The 22,323-nt window shown below is 58.5% G+C and overlaps 3 protein-coding genes across 4 annotated transcripts; all 3 read right to left on the reverse strand.

Annotated features, from left to right (window-relative positions):
• Positions 1-46: 46 nt before the first annotated feature.
• Positions 47-8,165, reverse strand: P4HB (prolyl 4-hydroxylase subunit beta). 2 transcript variants are annotated; one of them, XR_011683099.1, is made up of 12 exons: positions 7,967-8,165; positions 7,502-7,708; positions 6,616-6,749; positions 6,278-6,415; positions 4,055-4,159; positions 3,661-3,786; positions 3,233-3,433; positions 2,481-2,601; positions 2,092-2,273; positions 1,790-1,843; positions 1,583-1,669; positions 1,055-1,078 (listed from the first exon to the last, which is right to left on the reverse strand). XR_011683099.1 is itself a non-coding variant. In XM_071451547.1 (11 exons), exons 1-11 carry the CDS (start codon positions 8,124-8,126, stop codon positions 992-994), a joined length of 1,548 nt encoding a protein of 515 aa, XP_071307648.1. In that variant the 5' UTR covers positions 8,127-8,163; the 3' UTR covers positions 47-991. The 2 variants fall into 2 exon arrangements, 1 of the variants encoding a protein (XP_071307648.1); XM_071451547.1 differs by lacking the exon at positions 1,790-1,843 and having other exon boundaries at positions 47-1,078; positions 7,967-8,163.
• Positions 8,166-10,514: 2,349 nt separating this feature from the next.
• ARHGDIA (Rho GDP dissociation inhibitor alpha) lies at positions 10,515-18,015 on the reverse strand. Its single transcript, XM_071451326.1, has 6 exons — positions 17,858-18,015; positions 13,759-13,968; positions 13,327-13,410; positions 12,844-12,920; positions 12,604-12,667; positions 10,515-12,142 (listed from the first exon to the last, which is right to left on the reverse strand). The coding sequence occupies exons 2-6, from the start codon at positions 13,946-13,948 to the stop codon at positions 11,943-11,945; spliced, it is 615 nt and encodes a 204-aa protein (XP_071307427.1). The 5' UTR covers positions 13,949-13,968; positions 17,858-18,015; the 3' UTR covers positions 10,515-11,942.
• Positions 18,016-18,235: 220 nt separating this feature from the next.
• ALYREF (Aly/REF export factor) lies at positions 18,236-22,296 on the reverse strand. Its single transcript, XM_071451377.1, has 6 exons — positions 22,069-22,296; positions 21,778-21,909; positions 19,865-20,012; positions 19,543-19,606; positions 19,248-19,425; positions 18,236-18,511 (listed from the first exon to the last, which is right to left on the reverse strand). Exons 1-6 carry the CDS (start codon positions 22,294-22,296, stop codon positions 18,497-18,499), a joined length of 765 nt encoding a protein of 254 aa, XP_071307478.1. The 3' UTR covers positions 18,236-18,496.
• Between the last annotated feature and the right edge of the window lie 27 nt (positions 22,297-22,323).

Here is a 22,323-nt window from a genome sequence, read left to right on the forward strand (position 1 = left end):
AGGGCAGGTTCAAATATCCTACACTCTGATAAAGACAGAGACATAATAGTATTAAAATCTCAACTTTATTTGGCCATCAAATTCAGTACCAATGTTATTGTAGCAGAATGCTAAGAACCAGCCTGATGCAGCTCAGGCCTGTGAGGCACTCCCTCAGCCACATTCCCAAACCCCAGTAATTGCAAATGTCCTGTTTGATCTGTTTATCAGGCCCTCCCCCACCACCCACCTGCCGGGTCAACCCACTCAAAATAATTCATGAAAGGGATTGCAACTCTTGTCTTTGATCAAAAGGATGTCAACACAGCTGGTGAGCCAGCAGCCACCTCCACCCTCAGAGCCTGCCACAGCCAGTGCACACAGTATTCCACCCCTCCAGGAGCTTGGAATAGTCATCTCCAAGTGTCTTAAAAGAGAAGGGAAAGGAAACATCTGGCTGGCATGAAGAGAAGCACCTTCACATACACCTTTCCCCAGGAAGCCATCAGCCTTCTGCCCCCACATATACTGAAGGCCAGCTCCAGGGAAGAACAGCTGACACCATTAAGGACCCTGCCAGGTGCAGAAATCAATTAGGGGCTTTAGTTTTAAAAGAAAAAGAGGAAAAAAAAAGCTGTCTGGAAGATGTTAGTGGCAAGGCTCCAGATTGTCAGGCTACTGAACTCCTGGTACCACCTCACAACCTCCTGCTGCCCAGAAGAACAGAGTTCTCCAGACAAAAGCTGTGTACAAAAAAGTACATCACAATAGAAAAAAGAGCCCAGCTGGCTGGGCTGGCTCCCTAGTGACAGTTCCCTTTTCAAAAGCCAAAAGAAAGAAAAGGTAAGTGTACAGACAAGTGAGGGTAAAGTGTTACTTTAGAAGCCAATCCCTGGATTTCCAGTCATTTACCTTCTGCTTTAAATCTTAATGGGTTTCTGACTCACTGGGCTGCATCATAGCAGCCCAATTTAGTGTCTGATTTTTTGGGTGATGTAGATCAGTCTTCTCTTTACAATTCATCCTTTTGGAGTTTCTGCTCATCCTCATCACCTTCCTCAAGTTCAGTTTCTTCATCCATCTCCAGGTCCTCCAGATCCTGTGGAGGTTACAGACAACTCCTGGTTTCTGGCCCATGAGGCAGACCCAGGACCCAGCACTGAGCAGCACCCCTCATCTGGTCACTGCTCTCTGCTGCCATGCTAACAAAACATCCAGAGACTTTTTTCAAGAGCTTCAGACTCAGGACATTATGGATTAGGAAGCCCTGGAAGATGGCACCTGTACCCCTGTAGTAGCCTCCCCAGCCCCCCGGCAGGTGAGAGCATCCAAGCAGACACACAGGCATGTGGCACTGATCACACAGCCCAGTTCCAGGTGCTGAGTGCCCCAGCAGTGCTACTTGACCCCCTCAGGGTGCTCTCCAGGAGAGGAGCCCGCTGCAGGCCCACAGCCACCTGAACAGGCCACACTGATGTGGGCACTTTGCTCACCAGCAACATGATATCTAACAACACAGGATCTAATGTAGGACTGGGGATTCAGGCACAGAACCGTGCTCCCTGCTCCCAAAGGCCCAGAGTACTCCATGCACGTTACTCACATCATCAGCTGCTGCCCCATCCTGACCTCCGCTCTCCAGGAATTTTTTGAAGCCTTCTAGTGTCCTCTCCCCATTATAGTCAATTACCTACACAGGAAAACACAAGGATGCTGGTTATGGGCACTACAGACCCACACCCCTGGAGAGGAGAATTCTCTTTCTGAGCAACAGTGAACATGCCAAGCAAAAGGGAATTTAAAAATTCACCTTCACCCATATGAGACGAAGGAAAACAGCTCAGCCACTAGACTTCAGAGATCACTGCGAGGAAAGAATAGCCTGCAGATGAGCACACTGTCCTCTATGCTCCCTCTTTTCCCCATTCCCACTTCCCACTGCCCCCCAGACTCTTTCCCTACAGCCCAGACCCCTCAAAGGGTCGTGGGTGTCCTGCAGACTTGCTGTGTTCCGTGCCCACAGGATGCAGATCCCTCCCCAGTCCTGTGCAGAGCGAGCAGCGAGTGCTCTGTGCTCCCTGGCTAGCCCTGCCAGCCCAGCTGCCTGCTTACATTTCTGCCAGAGCCTGCAGGGAAGAACTTGAGCGTGGGGAAGCTGTGGATTTTCACTGCCTCCACTTCATTAGCCGTCGAGTCCATCTTGGCAATGACAATGTTCTCGTGGTCCCTGTAGGTTTCTCCCAGCTTGTCCCAGATTGGGGCCAGCTGCTTGCAGTGACCACACCACGGGGCATCTGTTAATTACAAACACACAGTTGCACCAACAATCTAACGAGGTACCACTCCTCCCCAGAGTCAGACAGTTCTCACACATCTCTGCAACCAAGGCACTGCTTTTGGGGCCCAGACTGCAAAAGGCTTTTCCCCTAATCCCGGTCACACAGGGTTTTGGCAATCCTTTCACACCAGTTACTTGGAATCAGCTGTAGAAAGATACTCACAGAACTCCACAAAGACATTCTTATTCTCATCAAAAGCAACTTCTTCAAAGTTCTTCCCAACCAGAACTTTGACAGGCTGCGTGTCCCAGTCTTCAGGAAGATCCTGACTCATTAGGTGGGGCTGGAATAAAAAGTGAAATTCAGACAAAGTGTTTGCTACATAGCTACTCAGACTGATCATGCAATCACACATCCTGGAAAAGCCAGGTTTCAACACCCCACTGGTGCCTCAGTCACAGGCTGTAAGCAACCAGATGAACTGTCACTTCCTCTTCCCCCACAAAGGGTCTCCTTCCCACCCTGAGCCAGCAGGAGGAGCAGGTGCTGTTGAGCAGAGAATGACAACAGAGCTCTGCAGGAGGAAAGCCCCCAGCCCTGCTGACAGCCCCACTCCCAGAGTCTGGGCTTTGCTGCACCCTCACTGCAGGCTGAGCACACACAGCCCCTCAGCAGATGGGAGGGACACCTCTTTCCCCTGTCACAGAACTCACACCTTCCACAGAGTGCTGGCAGAGAGAGCAACTGGAAAAACAGTGCAGTCCCCACAGGGAGAGCACAACTGCTTGGCTGTGCCCAAGTCCCTCTTCCTGGCTCACCCTCCTGCAGCCTCCAGGCCCCAGCAGCTTTGCCTTTACTTCCTAAGCACAAAGCCCATGGGATGTTCCATGCACAAGGTGGAGGGGCTTCTCCAGGGAGCATTTCTGATCCCTCTCAGCCACCTCATTCACCACCACTGCTGTTTATCCACATACCTTGATCTTGCCTGCCAGGAATTTGTTACAGAACTCTTTGATCTTGTCTGCCGTGAGCTCATCAGATTCAGGTTTGTATTTGGTCATTTCTTCCTCCAGGGTGATCAGACGTACAGCTGGGCACTCTTCCTTCTTTAGGCCAAAGAACTCCAAAATCCTCTGGTTGTCACTGTGGTCACTGTCTATGAAGATGAACAGGATCTTGGGAGGAAAAAAGGGAAAGGCAGGAGGTGAACACTTGTAGCTATTGACACTTCACATGCATGCTCACACCAAGTGTAGCTGAACTCGCTCTTTTCCTCCCCTGTCCCAGAGGAGAGAGCTGGCTTAAAGTCCTCCTCCACAGCTGCTCCATGGATAAAGACAGTGCTACACTTCTCTGCAGAGGTCGGTGTCTCCTAGCTCATGATCCAAGAAATCCAGCTCACCTTCCCTTTGAAGTCCCCAGCTGCACTCTTGAAGTTGTCCAGCTTCCCTTGATAGTCAGACACGCTTTTTGGCAGGAAAAGCAGAATATGAGTCTTGATCTCTCCTCCAAATATTTTAGGAGCAGTCTGAGGAGTAAAAAATAAACTTTATTTTTGGAACAGAGGCAAATCAGTATCCAGACCAGTTTAACTCCACTATGCTGAGCAGCCCCCAATACTGCAGGACTGCTCTGCACAGCAAGCTCCCATCTCCTTTATCCTGTGTCCTTCCCACTGCTCCATACCCCCAGAGTCAGCTCCACAATAAAACATGACCATGCAATCTACAAGTGGACCTTTGCTATATTCTTGCAGCAGCAATGGGAAGAGCCTTGTTGGACATCTAAAGACCCACCTGCTCAGTGAACTCTATGACCAGAGGCAATGAATTAGACTTGATGAAGTTCAGCAGATTATCTTTGGTGAGATCCCCTTCAAAGTTGTTCTGGCCTTCATCAAACTGCAAGAACAGACATTTCTCATTAGAACACTTGTGCATCTCACACAAATCTCTCACTGCCCCAAGGGATCTCAGCTGCACTTCTGAGCAGACTTCCATCTCAACGAGGTTACCAAAAATCCACATAAAAGCTGGATCAAGGTGCCCATCTTCCTTGCAAGCAAAGCTTTAAATCACCCCCCACCAGAAGGCAAGCAGCAGCAACAGCCAGGTTTGATCTCAGCCTTGCTCTGCACCACTGTGAGAGCACTAATGGTGCAAGTCACCAAGAAGGACCCTGAGCAGCCAATGGCCAGAGCAGACACTGGGGAACGTCTGACAGCACACAGTGACATCCTCAGCCCAGGGAACTCATTCCAGTCTGTGTTAGGGACAACAGCACGTGTTGCACACCACACTGGAGGTGCCAGGTCCTGTTCTCCAAGGCCATCACCCCTGTCATCCCTGAGCAGGATTCCCAGAACCCTCTGGCAGCCTGAAACAGCAACAGCTGCAGAGGGCCCATCCAGGCTGGAGGGAGGATGTGCAGAAGGGCACAGCAGTGCCCTGGCAAGGCCACACTAAGGCTGTTGACAGAAGGAAGAGTGTGGACTCAGATAACCTTTTGTTAAGGGAAGGCACACCAGCCTCAGTGGAAAAGCTGAGGAAAACAGCATCAGAAAATAACTCTGCAAACACGCTGAGGAGTTCTGCAGATTGCCTCAGTGCCATCAGCACAGCTGTGTGAGGGCCTCTGCAAGTCTGGACAACTCTCACAGAGTAAGAGAAGAACAATGAGCCAAACCCTCTCAGTTCAGGCCCAACTAATGGTTGGAGCCAAAGCCCAATACCAAAACAGGCCATGAAAGTCTCCTGCCCTGGTGTTTGATTTCTGTGGGTGCTCCTTTTCTGCCTGGTTCAGAGCAGATCTGTCCAGGAGCTGCCATGGCACTGCCATGCCATTGCAGAGGAACAGAGAGGAGCCCCAGTGGCTGGGCAGATCTGGGCTGCTCCTTCCATGGAGCTGAGCCCTCCTGCCCCACCCCAGCCTGGCACAGCATGGTCACTTCTGTTCCCAGCACACACAAAAGGCTGCCAGGCCCAGAACTCCGCCCAGAACGGGGCACACAGAGCTGACAGACAGAGCTACTCATGCAATAGCACACAACTACCAAACGAGACAAGAACAAAACACTCCTCCCTCCCTTCTCCCCCCATTTTGCTAATGCATTTTGAGCTCATTAGCCAGATATTTCCTCAGGCACATTGACCTGAGGGACTCTGACTCCAAATTTAAGTCTACAAGCTTCTATCACCATAAAAACCTACAGTGTCAGAGGTACAGTATAATAAAACAATTGTTTCAGGTGAAGAAAAAGAAAGCCCTGTGTTAGGTCAGACTGGGCAAAGTCACAATTGATGACATTACAGGTGTAGTAAATCTGAACCCAAAGCACTCAGTCCTGCCTCACAGCACCTCTAGGTGAGGAGCCACCAAGCCTGAAGAACCTCTTCTTGTCTGCTCAGACTTGGAAATCCATCCCAGTGACAGGAATTTCCATGCCTCCATTAGAGCATTTGTGGTTCTGTAGGTAGTCAGCACCCCTCTGCACATAATCCACTGCCCCAGCCCAGTCAGCTGGAACTGCAAATCCTCTTAGGAGCTTCTCTGGAATCCCTGCACTGCAGAACCCACAGCAGTGAGACAGAGCAGCTCCTGGACACAGCAGAGGTCAGCAGTGGGCAGTGAAAGGCAACTCAGCTAAGACACAAGCAAACAGCACCATGGCAGCCAGAGAGCTCATCTACTGCTCTCTTGGGCCTGTCCAGGACTGTGTGACCACTGCTGCACTGCAGAGAGCTGGGTAAAAGGGAAGGGAGTGAAGGAACAACCTGCACCCAAAGCCCAGCAGCTCTGGGAGAACAGCACAGGGCTGGGAGACTGACACAGCTGCACAAGTGGGCCCCTGAGGCTTGCCAGCCCACAAAGGGGCCACAGGCTCTGAGGCCCAAGAACAGCTACAGCAGCAGCATGGGGCCTTTGTTTCATCCAGGACTGACCTTGTTGGAGTCTGACTAAAGAAAAGGAAACAGACAGTAGAGCCCAGTGTGGTGCTCAGGCTTGGCACCAGCCAGTACCTTCTTGAAGAGGATGACACTGTCCTTACTAATCTGGTACTTGGTGAAGACATCAGCACTGGAGGAAATCCCAAAAGGAATATCATCCACAGCTTCTGCTGCCTGCAGGAACTCCTTTGCTGCCTCTGATGCCGAATCCTGGGGAGCAAAGAAAGGTGTCTCAGAGGAGCCACATCACCTGAAGCATTTACATCCCAGGGCCCAGCCCGAAGAACTGGAAGATCAAGGAAGGCAAGGCAGCAAGTATTGCATAAGGCACAGAACCTTCCCCAGCAGGAGGGAGCAGGGAAAGCCCTGGACACACACAAGAGCGTCTCCAGGGGAAACACAAACTCTACCTTGAAGAAACCAATCACCACCACTTCACTGGAGTCCACCAGTGCCTCGGCAGCAGCCACATCAGCCAGGCTGGCAGCAGCCGGGCCCGTGCGCTTCCTCAGCCAGCTGACGATGTCGTCTGCCTCCCTGCCAGCTACAGGAGAGAACAAGGAGTCACTTTCCCCCCAGTGAAGGCCAACAGCACAAAACCCTCAGGCTTTAAGAGAGAAGATTTTCAGCAGCTGGTCAAGAGATCAGCAAGACTCAAGATCTCATTTGCGCAACTCTTCCGCTTTCACTCACAGTGTAATTAAGCTTATCCCTAATTGATAAGTCAAGGTACAAGGGACTCCCAGGAATCCATTCCTCTCTCACCTCCTGCCCCTGTCCTTAAACTTTGGCCAGCAATGCAACACTTCTCCATGACCTCAGTATTACTGATGCTATCACAGCACCTTTGCCTTCGAAGATCTCTATGCTGGATGTCACTCTCTGTTACCAGCACTCTGTGGCCTGGCTTAGCTGAGTTCTGTCTTGGCCTTCCTTGCAGCCCTCTCACACCCCGTGTTTGCCTCCTCACCCAATGGCCCAGGTGTGTTACCAGTTCTGGAAAGGCTTGAGTCAAGTTAAGCCACACAAAAAGCCAAGCTCAAGTCACTTCGCTAAAAGCAGCTTCTTCCACTCTGGCTGACCTCAGGGATCTCTCCAGAGGGAGCCCATTGAAGGTTGGCCCGTTCCCCATGGGCCCAGCACCATTCCCAGGTCGTTGTCACAGTGGACCTTGTCCGGGCACAGCAGCACAGCTCCAGCACGGGGCCATGTGCTGGGACTCGGCGCCACGTTGCTGCCCTCTGCACCCTGGCGGCGCATCCAGGCCCGCTTCACCTGCGTCCTGCCCCTCCTCACCCGTGTACTCCTTGGGCGCAGCCTTGTCGCCGTTCTTGAAGAACTTGATGGTGGGATACCCGCGCACGCCGAACTGCTGCGCCAGCTCCGACTCCTCCGTGGCGTCCACCTTGGCCAGCCGGATTTCCGAGCCCTCCGCCTTCAGCTTCGCCGCCGCCTTCGCGTACTCGGGCGCCAGCGCTTTGCAGTGCCCGCACCACGGCGCGTCTGCGGGAGGGGACGTCAGCGGCGGCCGGGCCTCTCCGCCGCCGCTCCCGGGCGGAGCGAGGCCCGCCGGGACTCACAGAGCCCCGGGGACGGGTGGGCCGGGGGCCGCGCAGACCCCCGCCCCAGCCCGGCCCCAAACCCGCCCGGGGGAGCCCGTCCCGCAGCGCCTCTCCCCGGCCCGACCCTTCCGTCCCCGGCCGCGCCCGCGGTCCCCGCCCGCCCGTTCCCCCCGGCCCGGCCCGGCCCCGCCGCGCTCACAGAACTCGACGAGCAGGTATCGGTGCTCGGCCAGCGCCTGCTCGAAGGAGTTGGCGCGCAGCACCAGGACGCCATCCTCCTCCTCCTGGGCGGCGGCGCGGTCGGGCAGCAGCAGCAGGGCCGAGCAGAGCAGCGGGAGCAGAGCGCGCACCGCCGCCATGGCTGATGGCGGCCTCAGGGTCGGGCTGGCGCGGTCGCGTCGCCGCCTCCCTCTTATAAACCCGCCCCCTCGGCCGCCGCCGCGCGCTATTGGCTGCGCCGCCCGCCTGCCATTGGCCGGCGCCGCTGCCCCGGCCATTGCGCGCCGCCCATTGGCTGGTGCTCCGGGCACGCCCCTCGCCCGCCGCCTCGGGTTGGCCGCCGGCCGCGCTCCCCGCCCGCAGGCCTCCATTGGCTCCTTTCCCCGCGATGCCGCTCGCCATTGGTCGGCGCCACCGTCTCGCGTGGCCCCTGCCCTCGAACGTGGCACTCAGGAAGCGACGCCGGGCGTCACTGCGCGTGCGCGCGGCCACGGGCGCGTGGTGGATCCTGACTGGGCCGCGCGCCCCACGTGACTAGCCCGGCGCGCGAGGCCCGGCCCGGTGCGGTTCAGTTCTGTCCCGCTCCACTCGTACCTCCCCTAGACACGGCCTTCCCCTCGGGGTCACGGCAGCAGCGCTGCCCGTCCCGACCCTGTCTGTCTGTCCCCGGCGCTGGGCTCCGACCGGGCCGGGCACCGGCCCGGTTTCACTTTGCTTCAAGCTCGCCGGTCACGGAGACGGGCCGGGCACGGAGGAGCCCGGTGACCGTGGAAGGGCAAACCCCGCCGCTCGGGTCTGCCTGCGCGGCCCCGGCACTGCCGAGGGTCCAGGCTGCTGCTGCTGGTGCGCGCCGGGCGGGGAAGGGCTCCCGGCGCCGCCGCTCCCGCGCACGCAGGGCCCGGAGCAGGGCCGGGCTGCGGGATCCCGGCCGCGCCCCGGGGGTCGCCAGTTCCCGTACGGAACCCGAGTGCTGCCAGGAGCTGCGGCCCGTTCATTGTTGCGGCCGGTGCTGAGCCACACGCTCTTGTCAGCCCCGGGGAGAGTCCAGCGAGATTTGGGAAGACAAAGCTGAGCACACGGCGAGGGCACCGCGGCCACGCAGGGCCGGGCAGGCACGCTGGCCTGGCAGGGAAGGAATCAGCACTGCATTAGTCCGGGCCACCTCGGGGCCTGTTGGGTTCCAGGGCTGGAAGCCCCTGCCCGGAGAGCCCCGGCCTCTCGCTCTGCCAGAGGGCCCGCCTTGCCCCGGGGTAGCTCTGCATGTGCACTGTTACTGTGGGGTCAGAGGGAGCTGCTGCAGCGCTGGAAACGGGGAACGGCCCGGGCTGCTCCTGCACGAGGTCCTTAAGGTGCATCACCTGGAAGGGGCCAAGGGTTTACTTTGGGAACCCCAATTCATGTGAATGGTCTGTCCCACGCAGCCTGTGACTGGAGCCACCCATTCCCAACTCATGGCATGCACCAGGCACAGGAGTCCAGCTGTCACTCTGCTGGGGGAGGAATGTGCCGAGAACAGAGGCAGAGAATCCCCAAAGCTGGAGCACAGCACAGCTGTCCTGCCCCTGCAGGCCTCCTGCCCTGGTGAAACGATCTAACAGAAGCCTTGACACCCTGGGTGTGGAAACTCTTGCCAAAGCTCTGGGGTTGCATCAGCTGGGTGCTCATCCCCTGGCCGCAGAGTGGCTGTTGGGGCCAGCACAGGGGGCCTTTGTTCAGCTATCAGGCACATCTGGGCTCTGTCTAACTGACACACTGAGGGTGAGTCCTGCTCCAGTCCCCACATTGCCCTCCACGGCCCTACACTGCAGAGGGCTGGAAGCTGTTCTCCATAGCCAGCAGAACGAGTGATGTGCCTGCTGGAGAGGGCACTGGCCACATGCCAGCTCCTACCCAGCCCAGACTGTTGCCTTCAGTCCTTGTCCTTTCCAAGTTCCATCATCTCCTTTAGCAGTTTTCCAAGGCCCAAGGAAGGGCCTGTGCTGTGCACTCCAAATACAAGAGGGAGCCTATGGAATTCTCAGTTACCTTCACGAGTCTGACCACGAGCAGAGCTGAGTCTCCTCCTCCAGGTTCTCTCACACCATGGATTCTGTAAAGAGCTTTTAATGTCTACACTTTCCTTTATCCTTAACACAAACATGCCACATGATCTGTAAACATCCGCCGGCTCTTATCGTGCTGCCTCTCCTGGACTGTTTTCTGATTGCCTCCCTCATTCCTGTGACTGCACAGGAATTTCCCTTTGTGTGTGCAGCTGGAGCAGTCGTGCTGGGGGTTCAGAGGCCCCCCCTTGGAAATCCCTGTTTTCACAGCCTCACACACCCCCAGCCCTCACACTGTGGGCATTGCAGAACAGGGCAAACAGCAAGGGACAGATCCGGCACACATGCTGCCATGGGGCCTCTCCTGTCCCAGATCCCCTTTCACATTCTAGCAAACCCAGAGATCCTGGTCTACTCCCACCCTAGGTGTCTGCAGAAATCCCATCCAGCCACTTCATGCTGAAGATCCAGCATGGACAGTACACGGTCAGTTCAAAGATTTTATTTAACTGTCATAAAAGGAGAAGCAGACGATGATTCCAAACCTGTTAACCTGGGTCTAGGACTTACAGACAATACGCACCAAATCAAATTAACAAAAAAAAAATCTCTCTAGGGGCAGGGCGAGGGCAGTTAGAGGCAAAGACGTAGCTACGAGAAGCCACATGTACTTGGTCCCAGTTGTAACCTCGGTGTGGTAGATCCAGATCAGAGGGCTGCAGAGGTGGCACACGCCTGCCCAGCCCCGGGCCTTGCAGGGCCCTGGGGCTGCTTTGCCCCAAGAGCTGCAGCTGTGCAACCCAGGGTGGAGGCAGGCACGGGGGCCCAGTGTCAAGGCAGTAACTACAGGCCAGGCACAGATTTTAAAGGCAGAACAGATACATAAGGCATTAACCACTTCAGAACACTTGTCCATCGCAAGCTCTTTGTTGATGGCATCAGGAGCAGCTGCAGAGACAGACTCGTCCATCCTCAGCCCAAAGCAGCCAGGAGGGCAGGTGCTGTCCTGGAATCTCAGTGCTTTGCAGCTCCTGGGCTGCAGTGAGAAGTGCGAGGTGATGGCAGCCCTGGTGACCCCTGCACGCCCTGCCCTTCAGCCCCCCTGTGCCACAGGGCACCCAGAGAGCTCCGGGGGGGCTCTGCAGGCCAGGCTGGGGCCAGCCAGGCCAGGGCTCGGGGGGCAGGTGTCACCCAGGATGTCACACCCTCTCCCCTCTGGAGATGTCCTGTCTCGGGAGAGGAACGGACCAGCAGTGAAGTGGGAAGTTGTGAATCTTCCTAATAACACATGAGGGGCGTGACGAAGCTGAGCCCATGCCAACAGATGGGAAGGGCAGGTGGCGTTTAAAAAGTGTAACAGAGGCAGGACCCCCTCCCTAGAGGATACATGTTACACATTTAAGGCATCATGGTTACAGGGAACATCCACAAATGAAGCTGCCCAGGACACTGACAGGGCGGAAAGGGCAGGCAGACAACACTCGAGCCAATAAACTGATTTGACAGCTGCCTGGCACCAAAATTCTTCAGCTACTTGGAGGCAGTAGCTACCCTGAGCTGTGCGCAGGAAAGCCAAGCACAGGATCCTAACAGGGGTTCCTCCCCTTTGGCACCTCCTGGATAAAGGAAGGTGGGAAGCAAGAAAGGGCCTGGCAAGGAGGGGGCACTCCCCTCAGTGCTGGGGCAGCACAGCCCCAGGACGGGCAGCTGGAGACCAGATGCAGACAGCATGGTTTGGTCAATGCACTCAGCAATTCTCTGGGGAGGGGGCACATAAAAAACTGAGCTCTCTGGTCAAATGATAAAGGGGGTGACAGGTAAGAGGGTTCCAATGTCAGCACTTTGGTACAGGGGGGGAATTCTACGGTAGCCACTGTCTGATTCACGCTCTCTGGGGTTTGGCCTCGGGAAGGGCTAGTCCTTCCAATCCTTCTTGATGGTCAGGTTCCACTCCCAGGACAGGTGGTCAGTCTTATCATCATCTGTGAACTTGGATTTGATGTTGTAGCTGCCCCGAGCTAGCATGCCCTTGGGGGCCTCTTCCATGGGGGTCAGAAACTCGTACTCCTCTGCTCGGGGGCCATAGCTCCCAACCATGTACTCGGTCTTGTCAACTAAAAAGACAAAAAGAGTGTATGGAGGCATCAGGGAGGCACCAAGAGGTTCAGGAGCCTCCCCTGCATCTGGAGCAAGGCTGAAGCAAATGAAAGGTCTGTTACTGTTACACCAATCCACAGAGCAGCTGTAACAACAGGAATCTCACCCAGTTCGGAGCTTCCTTCCCCCCAGGAATGGGCCCCTCCTGCGGGGAGGGACCTGTAAGCACCTGCAGCGCTGTCAGCTGGGACCTGCTCCCTGCCGAACTCGGCGGGAAATGTGCTCGGGGGACTGGGATCCCACGCTGTGCAGGACCATGGGCTGCCCCAGCACTGCAGGGCTCCACGGGCTCCGTGGCACTGAGGACTGGCCCCTCCCGTGAGGAGCTGCTGGGCAGCCCCTGTCACTGTCACAGCAGCAAGATGAGCAGGAAGCCCTCACTCACTCAGAGCAGCACCAAGCCAAGAGAAGCACTTACTTTTCACCCCTTTCCGGAACGTGTGCTGGATGTACTTCAATCCTGACACAATCTCCCTGTTTACCTGGAGAGAGAGGAGCAGGGACTGAGCAGGATGTCTCCATTCATGCTGCCCACCCCACGTGCAGGAAGAGCCCATTTCTCCAGCACAGCCCCACTTGCAGGGCACGGGCACTCCCCAGGCTGGGACTGCAGCAGTCTGGTGTTCTATTCCCTCAATTTCCAGATCAGAATCCTTACCCTAAAGGAGATTTTTATCCGGTATTCCACACCCTCCTTCAGCACAAATGATTGCTTCTTGTAGCTTTCCAGATCACCTACAGAGACAGGAGAGGGCTGCTCAGAGCTCCTTTGTGCTGTGCTCTGGGGTGAATCTCCATGGCACGAGCAGCTGGGGCAGGAGCTGCAGGGCCCCCTCTGCTGCCAGAGCCAGGCAAGCAATGCCCTGCAACAGGACACTGCAAGCACAACCCTGCAGTTAATTCCAAGCTGTTTCTTTGCAGATGTTTGCTCCAAGGCTGTCACCGTGCAGGCTGGAAGAATCTGCCTGCCCCACCTGGCCCCTCACACCACTACCCAACACCCAGAAGTCACGGAGCTGCTGCTGGGCTCCAGGTACAGAACCTGCTGGGGCCCAACACTGTGCTCTGCTGCCAGCCCTTCTGACACAGGAAGGCTCCCCCACCTTGCCAGCAGTGCTCCTGGCATTCCCTCCCAGCTCACCTGTCAGGTCCAGCTCCAGGGGGCCTGGAGCAGTAGCACAGACCAAGGTCAGTTTGGTCACCACCACATTTGGAGCGTTGGGATCTAGAGACAGGAGAAAAAGCTGTTAAACACTCATCCCTCACACTGGCCAACACAGCTCCTTTTCCTTCCAGAGAACTTCTTGAAAGAGCACAAAAAACAGCAAAAAGAGGCTCCAACTCTGTAAAGGCTCCCATTGCACCAGGCCCAGCCCACAGTCTCTGCAAAGGCAGAGTGCCAGCCTGGCCTCCAGTCCCTGAGCCCTTCACTGCGGGCCAGCCACGGGCATGGGGCAGCACAGGCTCAGCTTTGTGTCTGGGCTGTGCTCCTGCCCAAACCCTGAGCTGGGAGAACAGCTCCCCCGTGGGAGCAGAGGCCAGGCCAGCAGGGACCGAGCCGTGCAGAGCTCACCTGCGCTGACAGTGACGGCGCCCAGCAGGGCCTCCTTGTACTTGCGCAGGCTCTCGTCGTCCTTGTCCAGCTCCTGGATCTCCTGGATGCTCTTCTGGGCAGGAGGCTTGTAGTTGACAGAGTGCTCGTCCTCCTCGTTCTCCGCTGCAATCTGGGCCAGCTGCTCTGCCGTTGGCTCCTGCTCTGCCATCCTGGCACACGTGCTCCACACTGAAGCAGAGAGCAGAGCTGTGACTGCCCTGAGCAGCCACCCCCGTGGCAGGGCTCCCCAGACTGCTCTGCTGTCACTCTGCAGGCTCCCACTCTCACTGGGGCCCTTCTTGCTGGCCCTGGGAGACACAGCCCTGCCCAGGGCCCCCAGCCCCTGCAGAATCCCCCAGGTCTCATCTTCAGCCCACAGAGGCCCAGACGAGAGAGAGAAAAAATTCAACCTCAGTGCTTTGCTTGTAATGTAATACCCCAAAGCCATAGGGGAGACATTCTCCATAAGATCAATCAGGTGAGGCTTTCAATTGGAATAAACCAGAGCCCAGAATAAACCCTGTTCTGCTCTCCACAGCAGGATTCCAGCTAAGAATAGGCCTCTGTTCCTCTGGCACGAATGCCAGGAGCCTCTGCTGGGATCTGGTGCCCACGTTTTGTAACTGTCACATCCACGCTCTGTGCCAGGTGCCTTGGCAGAGAGGGATGAGACACCTGGCTCAGCCCTTTGCAAGGATCTGTGGCACACACAGCCAGGGAAACAGGCAATGAAATAAACAAGATGTGGAACCTGCCCAGGACTCTGCCCAGGAAATGCCCAGCCACGCCAAGGGCAAGGCAAAGGTGATGCCAACACTCCACTAAAATCCTCAGTAAAAGCCAATGACACATTCAGGAATTCTTGGTTCCACAGGGCACGTTGTGTGAAGGGTTATCCTGTGGCAAACATCAACTTGGACTCTCTGAAGGCTCAGAACACTCTGGCACAGCTCTAGAAAGGCACTGGGGGATGAAGGGACACCAGGGGCTACACCAGGGCTCTGGCCTTGTGTGGAACAAGCATCTGTGCCAGGAGCCTTTCCTGCTGCAGCTGCACAGCAAACAGCTGGCCCTTCCACATGGCATCCTCCAACATCCTCACACTGAATGATGTGGAAATTTCTCTTCCAAAGGGCATTTAGTCTCATGTCACAGCTGAACAGCTGATGAGATTTCATGCCAGTGTCTCCACATCAAACCCAAGCAGCTGCCAGGCTTGAGGACTCCCAGGAGCGCTGAGCAAATGCTCACTTACACACCTGCACTGCTCCATCTCCTCCCTGCACCCTGCCCAATCCCCTCCCCACATCCTTTGGCTCTCCTCTGGGCCAGATTACACCTCCCATGGGCCACAGTTCATTCTAACTCTCACACCTTGCTCTGAGGATACCTGCAGCTTCCAGGAAAGTGACAGAATTTCAGCTTTACAGAATCAAAGTCCCAAACTTGTGGTGACTCCCAAATTCTGTGGCTGAGCCTTCTGTGAGAGCACACTAATGGCAGAGGATCCACTAGCACCCACACACCTGTCTCCAGCAGTGGTAGGTACATTTCTGTGCATGAGCAGCCACGGGCACCCTCCACCTTCCAATTTCCAGACCAAGCAGCGACACAATCTCTCACAGAGAGCCAGATCAGGGACAGCAGGAGGCATGAGGCAGCCTCTGCTCCAGCACCTGAAGCTCTTGGAGCCAGTGCTCTGTGAACAACAGCACCAGTCCCAGCACACTCCCATGGCTGGGAGAGAGCTGCACTGATTGGGAACAGCCTTGGCGCTCACAGCCCTGACTGCCAGCAGCTGGGCACCTCCAAGAGCCAGAATCCTCTCCTGGGCAGTTTGGAAATGCCCTGGTTTGGTGTCAGCACAGAGCTGCCACTCCTCCACAGCTGAGCCCCCGGGTAACACAATGGTGACGGATTTCTTCCATGCATCACAAGCCCCATCTCCACCAGAGCCACCAGGAGCCCCTGCCACAAACTGGTATTAGCAACAACCACGACACAGAGGGCACAGAAGGAAGCCCAAACCAACCAAACCCCAAATCCCCAGCTCTTTGGTCACGTTCCTGTGTTCCGGCCTTACTTCTGTGACCCAGAGCTAAAGAATCATGCATACCCAGCACACAAATTAATCACAACCCACCCCAACCTTCTCAGGATTTCTAAGGTGACAGGAGCCCACCAGGACTGAAAAGACCACTGGGGACAGAACCAGCATGACTCCAGTCAGCACTGCAGGCCAGGCTGGGCTTGGCTCTGGGGAAGAGCCCTCACCCTTCCTATCAGCTCACCCACAGGTGCTGGGGCTGCCCCTGCTCCGTGGAACAGCACAGCCCCCAGGAACTGCCAGGGCTGCAGGAAGGGACCCCAGCCTGTGCTGCAAGCTGGGTACAGAAGGGCTCCTGCACCTTCAGAAGCAGACCCAGCTCCCAGCAGGTACTGGGGATCTCAGCAGCTGTAGAAGGCAGCAGGAGGCTGAATCCCTACCGGGGAGTTTGCACTCTGCCTTCCCTGCTCCCTCAGCCCGGCAGACTCTTCCGGATTCCCAGCATGTTTTGTGCAGGACAGAGCAGCTGCAGCAGCCAGGGCGAGAGCCCCACCTCCTGCCAGGCAGCAGCACCAGCGGGAGCGTCCCTGCATCCCTGCTGTGTCCAGGCACGGTGGGAACACTGACTCTGGAATCCCATCCCAGGGCAGCACGGAGCCAGCATTAGTCAGAGTGTGTCAGATGAGCTCATCAGCTTCCTCCAACACCCGTCAGGCCTCGGACTCAGCACGGCCAGTTCCAGCAGTCCCCACCCTTCCTCCTTCCCGCGCAGCCCTGGAGAACTCACTGGAATGTGAGCCAGCAGCGAGTGCTGCTCTGCCAGGACGGGGAGCCAGGACAGCCCCAACAGCCCGGCCGCTCAGATGGTCCCAGGGCAGCACGGAGGGGACAGAGCCCAGCTGGCACCTCCCGAGGCTGTCAGGGCACACCCAGGCACCGCTGCTGCACCGGTGCTTTGTAAGAGCACCCAGGGAATTCCCATCCCACCCGATGCCAGGGGTCTCACAGCTCCCTGCAGGAGGGACTCAGGAACAGGAGGACACTCTGCTGCCCAGCGGGGACTCGGCAGCCTGAGCATGGAGGAGGGTTTTATGTTTTGTTCTTTTTGCTCTGACATATCCCTGACCTGTCATTCACCTGCAGGGGTGAACGGTGCAGAGCCAGGTTGAGGGCTCACAAAGCTCCAGAAGCACGAAGGCTGCTGGCAGTGCTGCACCAGGGATGGAACCAGCACCGTGGGCACCTGGAGCCGGGGCTGGTCCCTGAGTGTCAGCAGCTGAACCCACAGCAGTGAAACTGTCCCCACTCTGCAGTCACAGAATGAGATCTTCCACACTGCAAAAATGCTTGGACAGCTGGAGCAAGAGAGCGGACCCGAAACCCTCGAGTGAACAAGGGCGGCCGGGGATTTCTCACCACAAACAAACGGCGGTCACGGCTCTCAGCCAGCTCCCGGGAAAACGCCGCTGCTCCCGGTGGGGTCACGCTGATGGGGCAGCGCAGGAACCGCGGCTCCCGTGCGAACCCCGCCGGGGCTGGAGGCGCATCCGGCCCGCGGCGGTCGCGGTGGAAGGGCCTGCCTTGAACGGAGCAGCCCAACCCCGGTACCGGCTCCCAGTTCCTCATTCCGTGCCCAGCGGCCATTTATGGACAGCCCGTACGTGCCGGAGGCACGGCCGACCCCGGGACGCGTCGGGCCGGGCGATCCCCTGCACCGCCCCTCGGAGCGAACCCGGGCACGGCCCGCCGGGCACCGGGTACCGGGCACGGCCCCCCGGGCACCGGGCACGGCCCCCCGGGCACCGCCCCAGCCCCTCCGGGGAGCCCGGGCCGCCCAGGCCGCCGCGCCCCGCCCTCGCCGCACGCGCTCCGCTCCGGGACGGCCCCACCGGGGGCGGCGGCTCCCCCGGCCTTCGGAAGGTCGCGCAAGGGCACCCGGGGCCCCGCGCCCGCCCCTCGGCCGCGCCCGGCCCTTCCCGCGGCCCGGCCCTGGCCGCCGTGCCGCACCCCCGCCCGCCGCTCCCGCCGTACCGGGCTCGCTCGCTCCGCGCTCCGCTGCCAACGCCGCGGATCCGCCCAGGCCCCGCGCGCCCCCGCACTTCCGGGACACGCCCGGCACTTCCCGTTACTCGCTGCCGCGCCGCCGCCGCGCTTCCGGCCGCGAGCCGCGCGCTGATTGGCCCGGGGAACGCGCGCGCGGGCGGGGCGGGGCGGAGGGACCGGGGCGGGGCGGGGCGGGACCGGCAGGGCGGGGCACACGAGAATCGGAACCCGGAGAGCGGCCCGGGAGCAAGAACGGGACCAGCGGGGTAGGACGAGACCGGGAGCGGGACCGGGACACGGAGCATCACGGTACGTGAGGGAGCGGGACGGGCGCAGGGCCCAGCGCGGCAAGGCAGCAGCCACAGCTCTAGACATGGTTCTATTTTATTACGGCAAAGGTGAAAAAGCCACCTTGGCCCAACAGGCAACCAGAAAAATTTATCCCAAAAATAACTCGGTACAAAACAGGTCTGCTGAGAATTAAAAAAAACCTTTACAGGAGTTAAAACCTATCCCAGAACATAAAAGTAAAACAAATCCCATCCTCGGTAGTAGTAGCCACAGCCGCAGCCCCTGCCGGGAGTGTGGAGCAAGATTGGAGTCCTTCCCTGGCCCACTGCTACCGCTTTAGCTGGTGTCCATCTGCAAGAGAGGGAGCAATGTCACCACAGCCCTGGCACGGCCCTGGCACAGCCCTGGCACCCCCTCACCCCAGCCCACCCCCTCTGCAGGCAGCCTGGCTCTGCTGACCTCCCAAGTGTGGGGGGGACAGGGACAGCTGGGTCCAAGCCACAGCGCACCGCACCCCACACTGCTCCAAGGCTGTGCCTGGAATCCTGCTCATCCCACTCCTTCCATGCTCTTGCCTGACCTATCCCATCCTGAACACCCACTCTGCTGCCATGGAGTCCTTGTGGCCTCAGCTTTGCTGGGATCCTGGCACAGGCTGAGCAAGTTCCAGCTACAGCTGCCACCTGCTCGTGGCTCCCCAGGCTGGGGCTCATTTCTGCCGCCAGCGCAACACCCTTCCCCAGCAGCACACCACACAGTTCCTCCACATGAGATTTTCCTTGGTTTTCCCATTCCTGCATCCCATCAGCTCTGTGAGTTTTGTTCTGCAGCTGCTGCTCATAGTGGCTGTTCCAGCTCTGGAGCCTGGCAGGAGCAGAGCCTGTTCCTCAGCCATCAGGAACAGAGACAAACTGCTCTGGAAAGCGAAGCTCAGGCCCAAGCCAAGGCACAGCTCAGCTTCAGAGCGGGACTGCCTCCGTCCAAGGCCCTGGAGAATGCTTTCCCTTTCCTGCCAGCTCCAGACTGCCAGTGCTTTCCAGGATGAGATGCTGTGGGGAGCCCATTACCGTGCCCAAGCAGCACTTACCCTGGCATTGTAAGCATCCAGCTGTGCATCTAGTTCTTCTGCAGAGAGCTGCTGTTTGGAAGTTCTTCCAGCTCCTCTGCCTCTCCCTCTGTTCCCGCCACGAGTCCCTCGCCTGTTGCCTCCACCTCCAAATCCCCCCAAAACCCCGCGGTTCCTGGTCATGCCACCTCTGTTTACACTGCAAGTTTGAAAAGCAACAGTTTTAGTGCCTCCAGTGAAGCTGAACAGGAGCCAGGCTCCGCAGCAGGGAGGGCTCCTGCCCTTCCCACCCCCTGCTCGGGCAGGGCTCCCCCACCTCTGTGCTGGTCTCCGCTGCGTGTCGATCTGTGACGTGACCAGCTGGATGTTCATGGGGCGCCCTGCAGGGAGAGCAGCAGGGACAGGAGAGCAGCTGTGAGCCCGTGTGGGACACACACACACACACATGGGGCAGGGGCACAGGGACAGGCAGGGGGGACACGAGGGGAGGGACAGGGCAGGAGGGACACAGGGGTGAGGGGGAAATGGGCATGAGGGGAGGGACAGGGACGTGCAGGAGGGACACGAGGGCAGGGGCAGGGACACGCAGGGCTCTGCCCCAGCCACAGGAGCTGTGGGGCCAGGCCAGGCAGCCTCACCATCCAAGGGCACCCCGTTGTACTGCTTCATGGCCTTCAGTGCATCAGCCTTCCTCTCGAAATGCACGTCTGCCGTTCCTAGGCTGCGGCCAGACCTGTCATAGTGCACAGCTGCCTTCTTCAAGGTCCCAAACTCTGCAAAGAGCTCCTGGAACGAGAGGGAAAGGAGCACGCCCATCCATCAGTGCTGCAAACGCTGCAGTGCCCCACACTCAGGGTCAGGGCTCGTCCAACCACCTCAGACAGCCTGGAAAAGCTCCCAGAGGCACAGCACAGCCCGTCAGCAAGAGTCCAGGCATGGTCACAAGTGGCAAAAGCAAGCAGGACTCCACACTCGTGTCCTGCAGGAGGCACATTCACAGCCAGGGAAGCAGATTCAAGGGATGCTGACCTGTTTGGTTTTTTCCCAGGGGAACTGGGGGTCTTTGTTGAAGATGAGTCAAAGCAGCAACAATTGAAAACACTCCAGACCCCAGACACCTTTCTCAGAGGAGAATGTCCATGTGAGGGCAGGGATCCACGAGACCACAGCACTTCTACTGTGCTGGACTCCTGCCCCTTAGGAACATACCCCAGAAATGGAGACCAGCCAAGGCCTGTGCTGAGCTCTGTCCTGTGCTGCCACAAAGGCTGGAAATAAAGAGGCAGCAACAGAGCCCCCAGCTTTGTTTCTCAGGCACCACATTTGGGAAGCCAACAAGGTTACTGCACTGCCTGTGTCAGCCTGCTCCCGAGGCACAGCAGGGCTCTCAGCAGGGTTGCTGGAGGACAGCTGCAAAGGGCAGCTGGCAGATGCTTTCTGGGCAGAATGTGGCAGGCAAGGCTGTGTCAGCTCTGCCCAGAGCCCGGGGTCAGCTGCTCCTGCCTCAGGGGACGCCAAGAGCAACCAGAGCACCTCCAGCCTCTCACACCACAGAAAGAGGCACTGACACAGGAACAAAACCACATCTGAGGCAATGCTAAATTATGGGGCTGGGGGCCAAAGCCACTGTCAGCCCTGCTGCTAAACAAACCCCAGTGGGAGCTTGTGCAGCAGCAGGAAGGTGAGTCCTTGCTGCACACAAGGCACAGGGGCTGAGTTTTACACACTGCTGCCTCACTGCAACAAACAGGAACTTATTTAAATCCAGTCTGAACTTACAGGAGGGCAGCATACTACCCAGTGAGTGACAGAGCTCCTTTCCAGTTCCCCACACGCAGCCAGATGGCTGTGTGGAGAGGCTGAATGAATGAATGAATGAATGAACTGATGAGGAAAGTCTGGCAGCAGTGGTTTGGTTCTCCCTGGAGAGGCCACGAGAGCCAGAGGCCAGGGTGATGGCAGCCCCCTGTGGCATTCAATTCCTGCAGAGCTCACAGCCCACTCCTGAGCCTGGGACACCCCTCAGCCTCCAGCCCCGAGGCCAATGCACCCAACTGCAGCCCCTGTGGGCTCTGACCAGCCCAAAGGGGCACGGCCATGACAGGTGGAGCACAGGACACCACGGCACCAGTGCAGCTGTGACAAATAACGACCTGGCTGCACTGAGGGGTGTATCCTTGGGAACCCCCTGACACCCACCAGAGTGGGGCTTGGCAAAGCAGCAGAGCCCACAGCACCATTAGGGACAGCTACAGCTACAAAGAGCGGGGGCTCAGAGAGTCACACTGCATCCTCCCATCACAGCGTGACCCAGCAGAGTCACGGCATCGCTCCGTGCACCGGGCAGTCCCTTACAGAGCACCTATAAACCGAATTTCCCGGCCCCATGGAGACCACCAAAGCAGGCACACGTAGTGCCAACCCCATCACCAGGGATTCGTTCAGCCGGGAATGCTCGGCCCCGGTGCCAGGCGGAGCAGGGCCGGCGGGGGTCCCGCGGGCACCGGCCCGGCCGATGAACGGGGCCCCGCTCCCTCTCCCCGAGCCGCACCTGGATGTCCGCATCCGAGACGCCGAAGTCCAGGTTGGAGACGAGCAGCTTTCCGCCGGTCTCCACGCCGGCCCCCGCCCCGAAGCCGCTGTCGAACAGGTCGTGCTGCCACTTCTCCGGGAGCTGCTTCGGCTGCAACGAGACCGGAGCTCGCTGACCGGCGCCAGGGCCCCGCCGCCCGCGGCCGCGCCGGGACCGGACAAAGGGCCGCCCGCGTCCCCGCCCCGCGCGGGCTCGCCGCCCCAGCCCGCCGCGCCGCCGCGGCCCAAGCCCCGCCCGCCCGGTCCGTACCCGGCTGTAGGGCGCGGGCCGGTTCCTGCCGCCGCCTCGGGCCATCACCGGCCGGTTCCGCACGGGGCCGCCGCCCGCGCGCCCGCCGCCAACGCCGCCCCGGCCGGGCCCGCCCCCGCGTGCGGTGCCGCCCCGGCCCCGGCCGCCCCGGCCGCCCCGGCTGGCCCCGCGCTGGCTCCGGTTGAGCTTAATGATGTCGTCCAGGGACATGTCCATCTTGTCGGCCATGATGGCGGCACCGCTCCCGCCCGCACT

This window comes from Agelaius tricolor, unplaced genomic scaffold (assembly GCF_023055355.1).
Source record: "Agelaius tricolor isolate 1412-34295 unplaced genomic scaffold, bAgeTri1.0.p SCAF_32, whole genome shotgun sequence".
Taxonomy (NCBI): Eukaryota; Metazoa; Chordata; class Aves; order Passeriformes; family Icteridae; genus Agelaius; species Agelaius tricolor.

Coding starts and splice junctions, on each gene's coding strand:
- P4HB (XM_071451547.1), bottom strand. CDS start 8,126: ATGGCGGCGGTGCGCGCTCTGCTCCCGCTGCTCTGCTCGGCCCTGCTG. Junction 4,160..6,277: donor GTGTCATCCTCTTCAAGAAG/GTACTGGCTGGT, acceptor CTGTTCTTGCAG/TTTGATGAAGGCCAGAACAA. Junction 3,434..3,660: donor CTGGGGACTTCAAAGGGAAG/GTGAGCTGGATT, acceptor TTTCCTCCCAAG/ATCCTGTTCATCTTCATAGA.
- ARHGDIA (XM_071451326.1), bottom strand. CDS start 13,948: ATGGCAGAGCAGGAGCCAACGGCAGAGCAGCTGGCCCAGATTGCAGCG. Junction 12,921..13,326: donor CCTGGAGCTGGACCTGACAG/GTGAGCTGGGAG, acceptor CTGTCTCTGTAG/GTGATCTGGAAAGCTACAAG. Junction 12,668..12,843: donor GGATAAAAATCTCCTTTAGG/GTAAGGATTCTG, acceptor CTCTCTCTCCAG/GTAAACAGGGAGATTGTGTC.
- ALYREF (XM_071451377.1), bottom strand. CDS start 22,296: ATGGCCGACAAGATGGACATGTCCCTGGACGACATCATTAAGCTCAAC. Junction 19,607..19,864: donor CAACGGGGTGCCCTTGGATG/GTGAGGCTGCCT, acceptor CTCTCCCTGCAG/GGCGCCCCATGAACATCCAG. Junction 19,426..19,542: donor CAGCGGAGACCAGCACAGAG/GTGGGGGAGCCC, acceptor TCAAACTTGCAG/TGTAAACAGAGGTGGCATGA.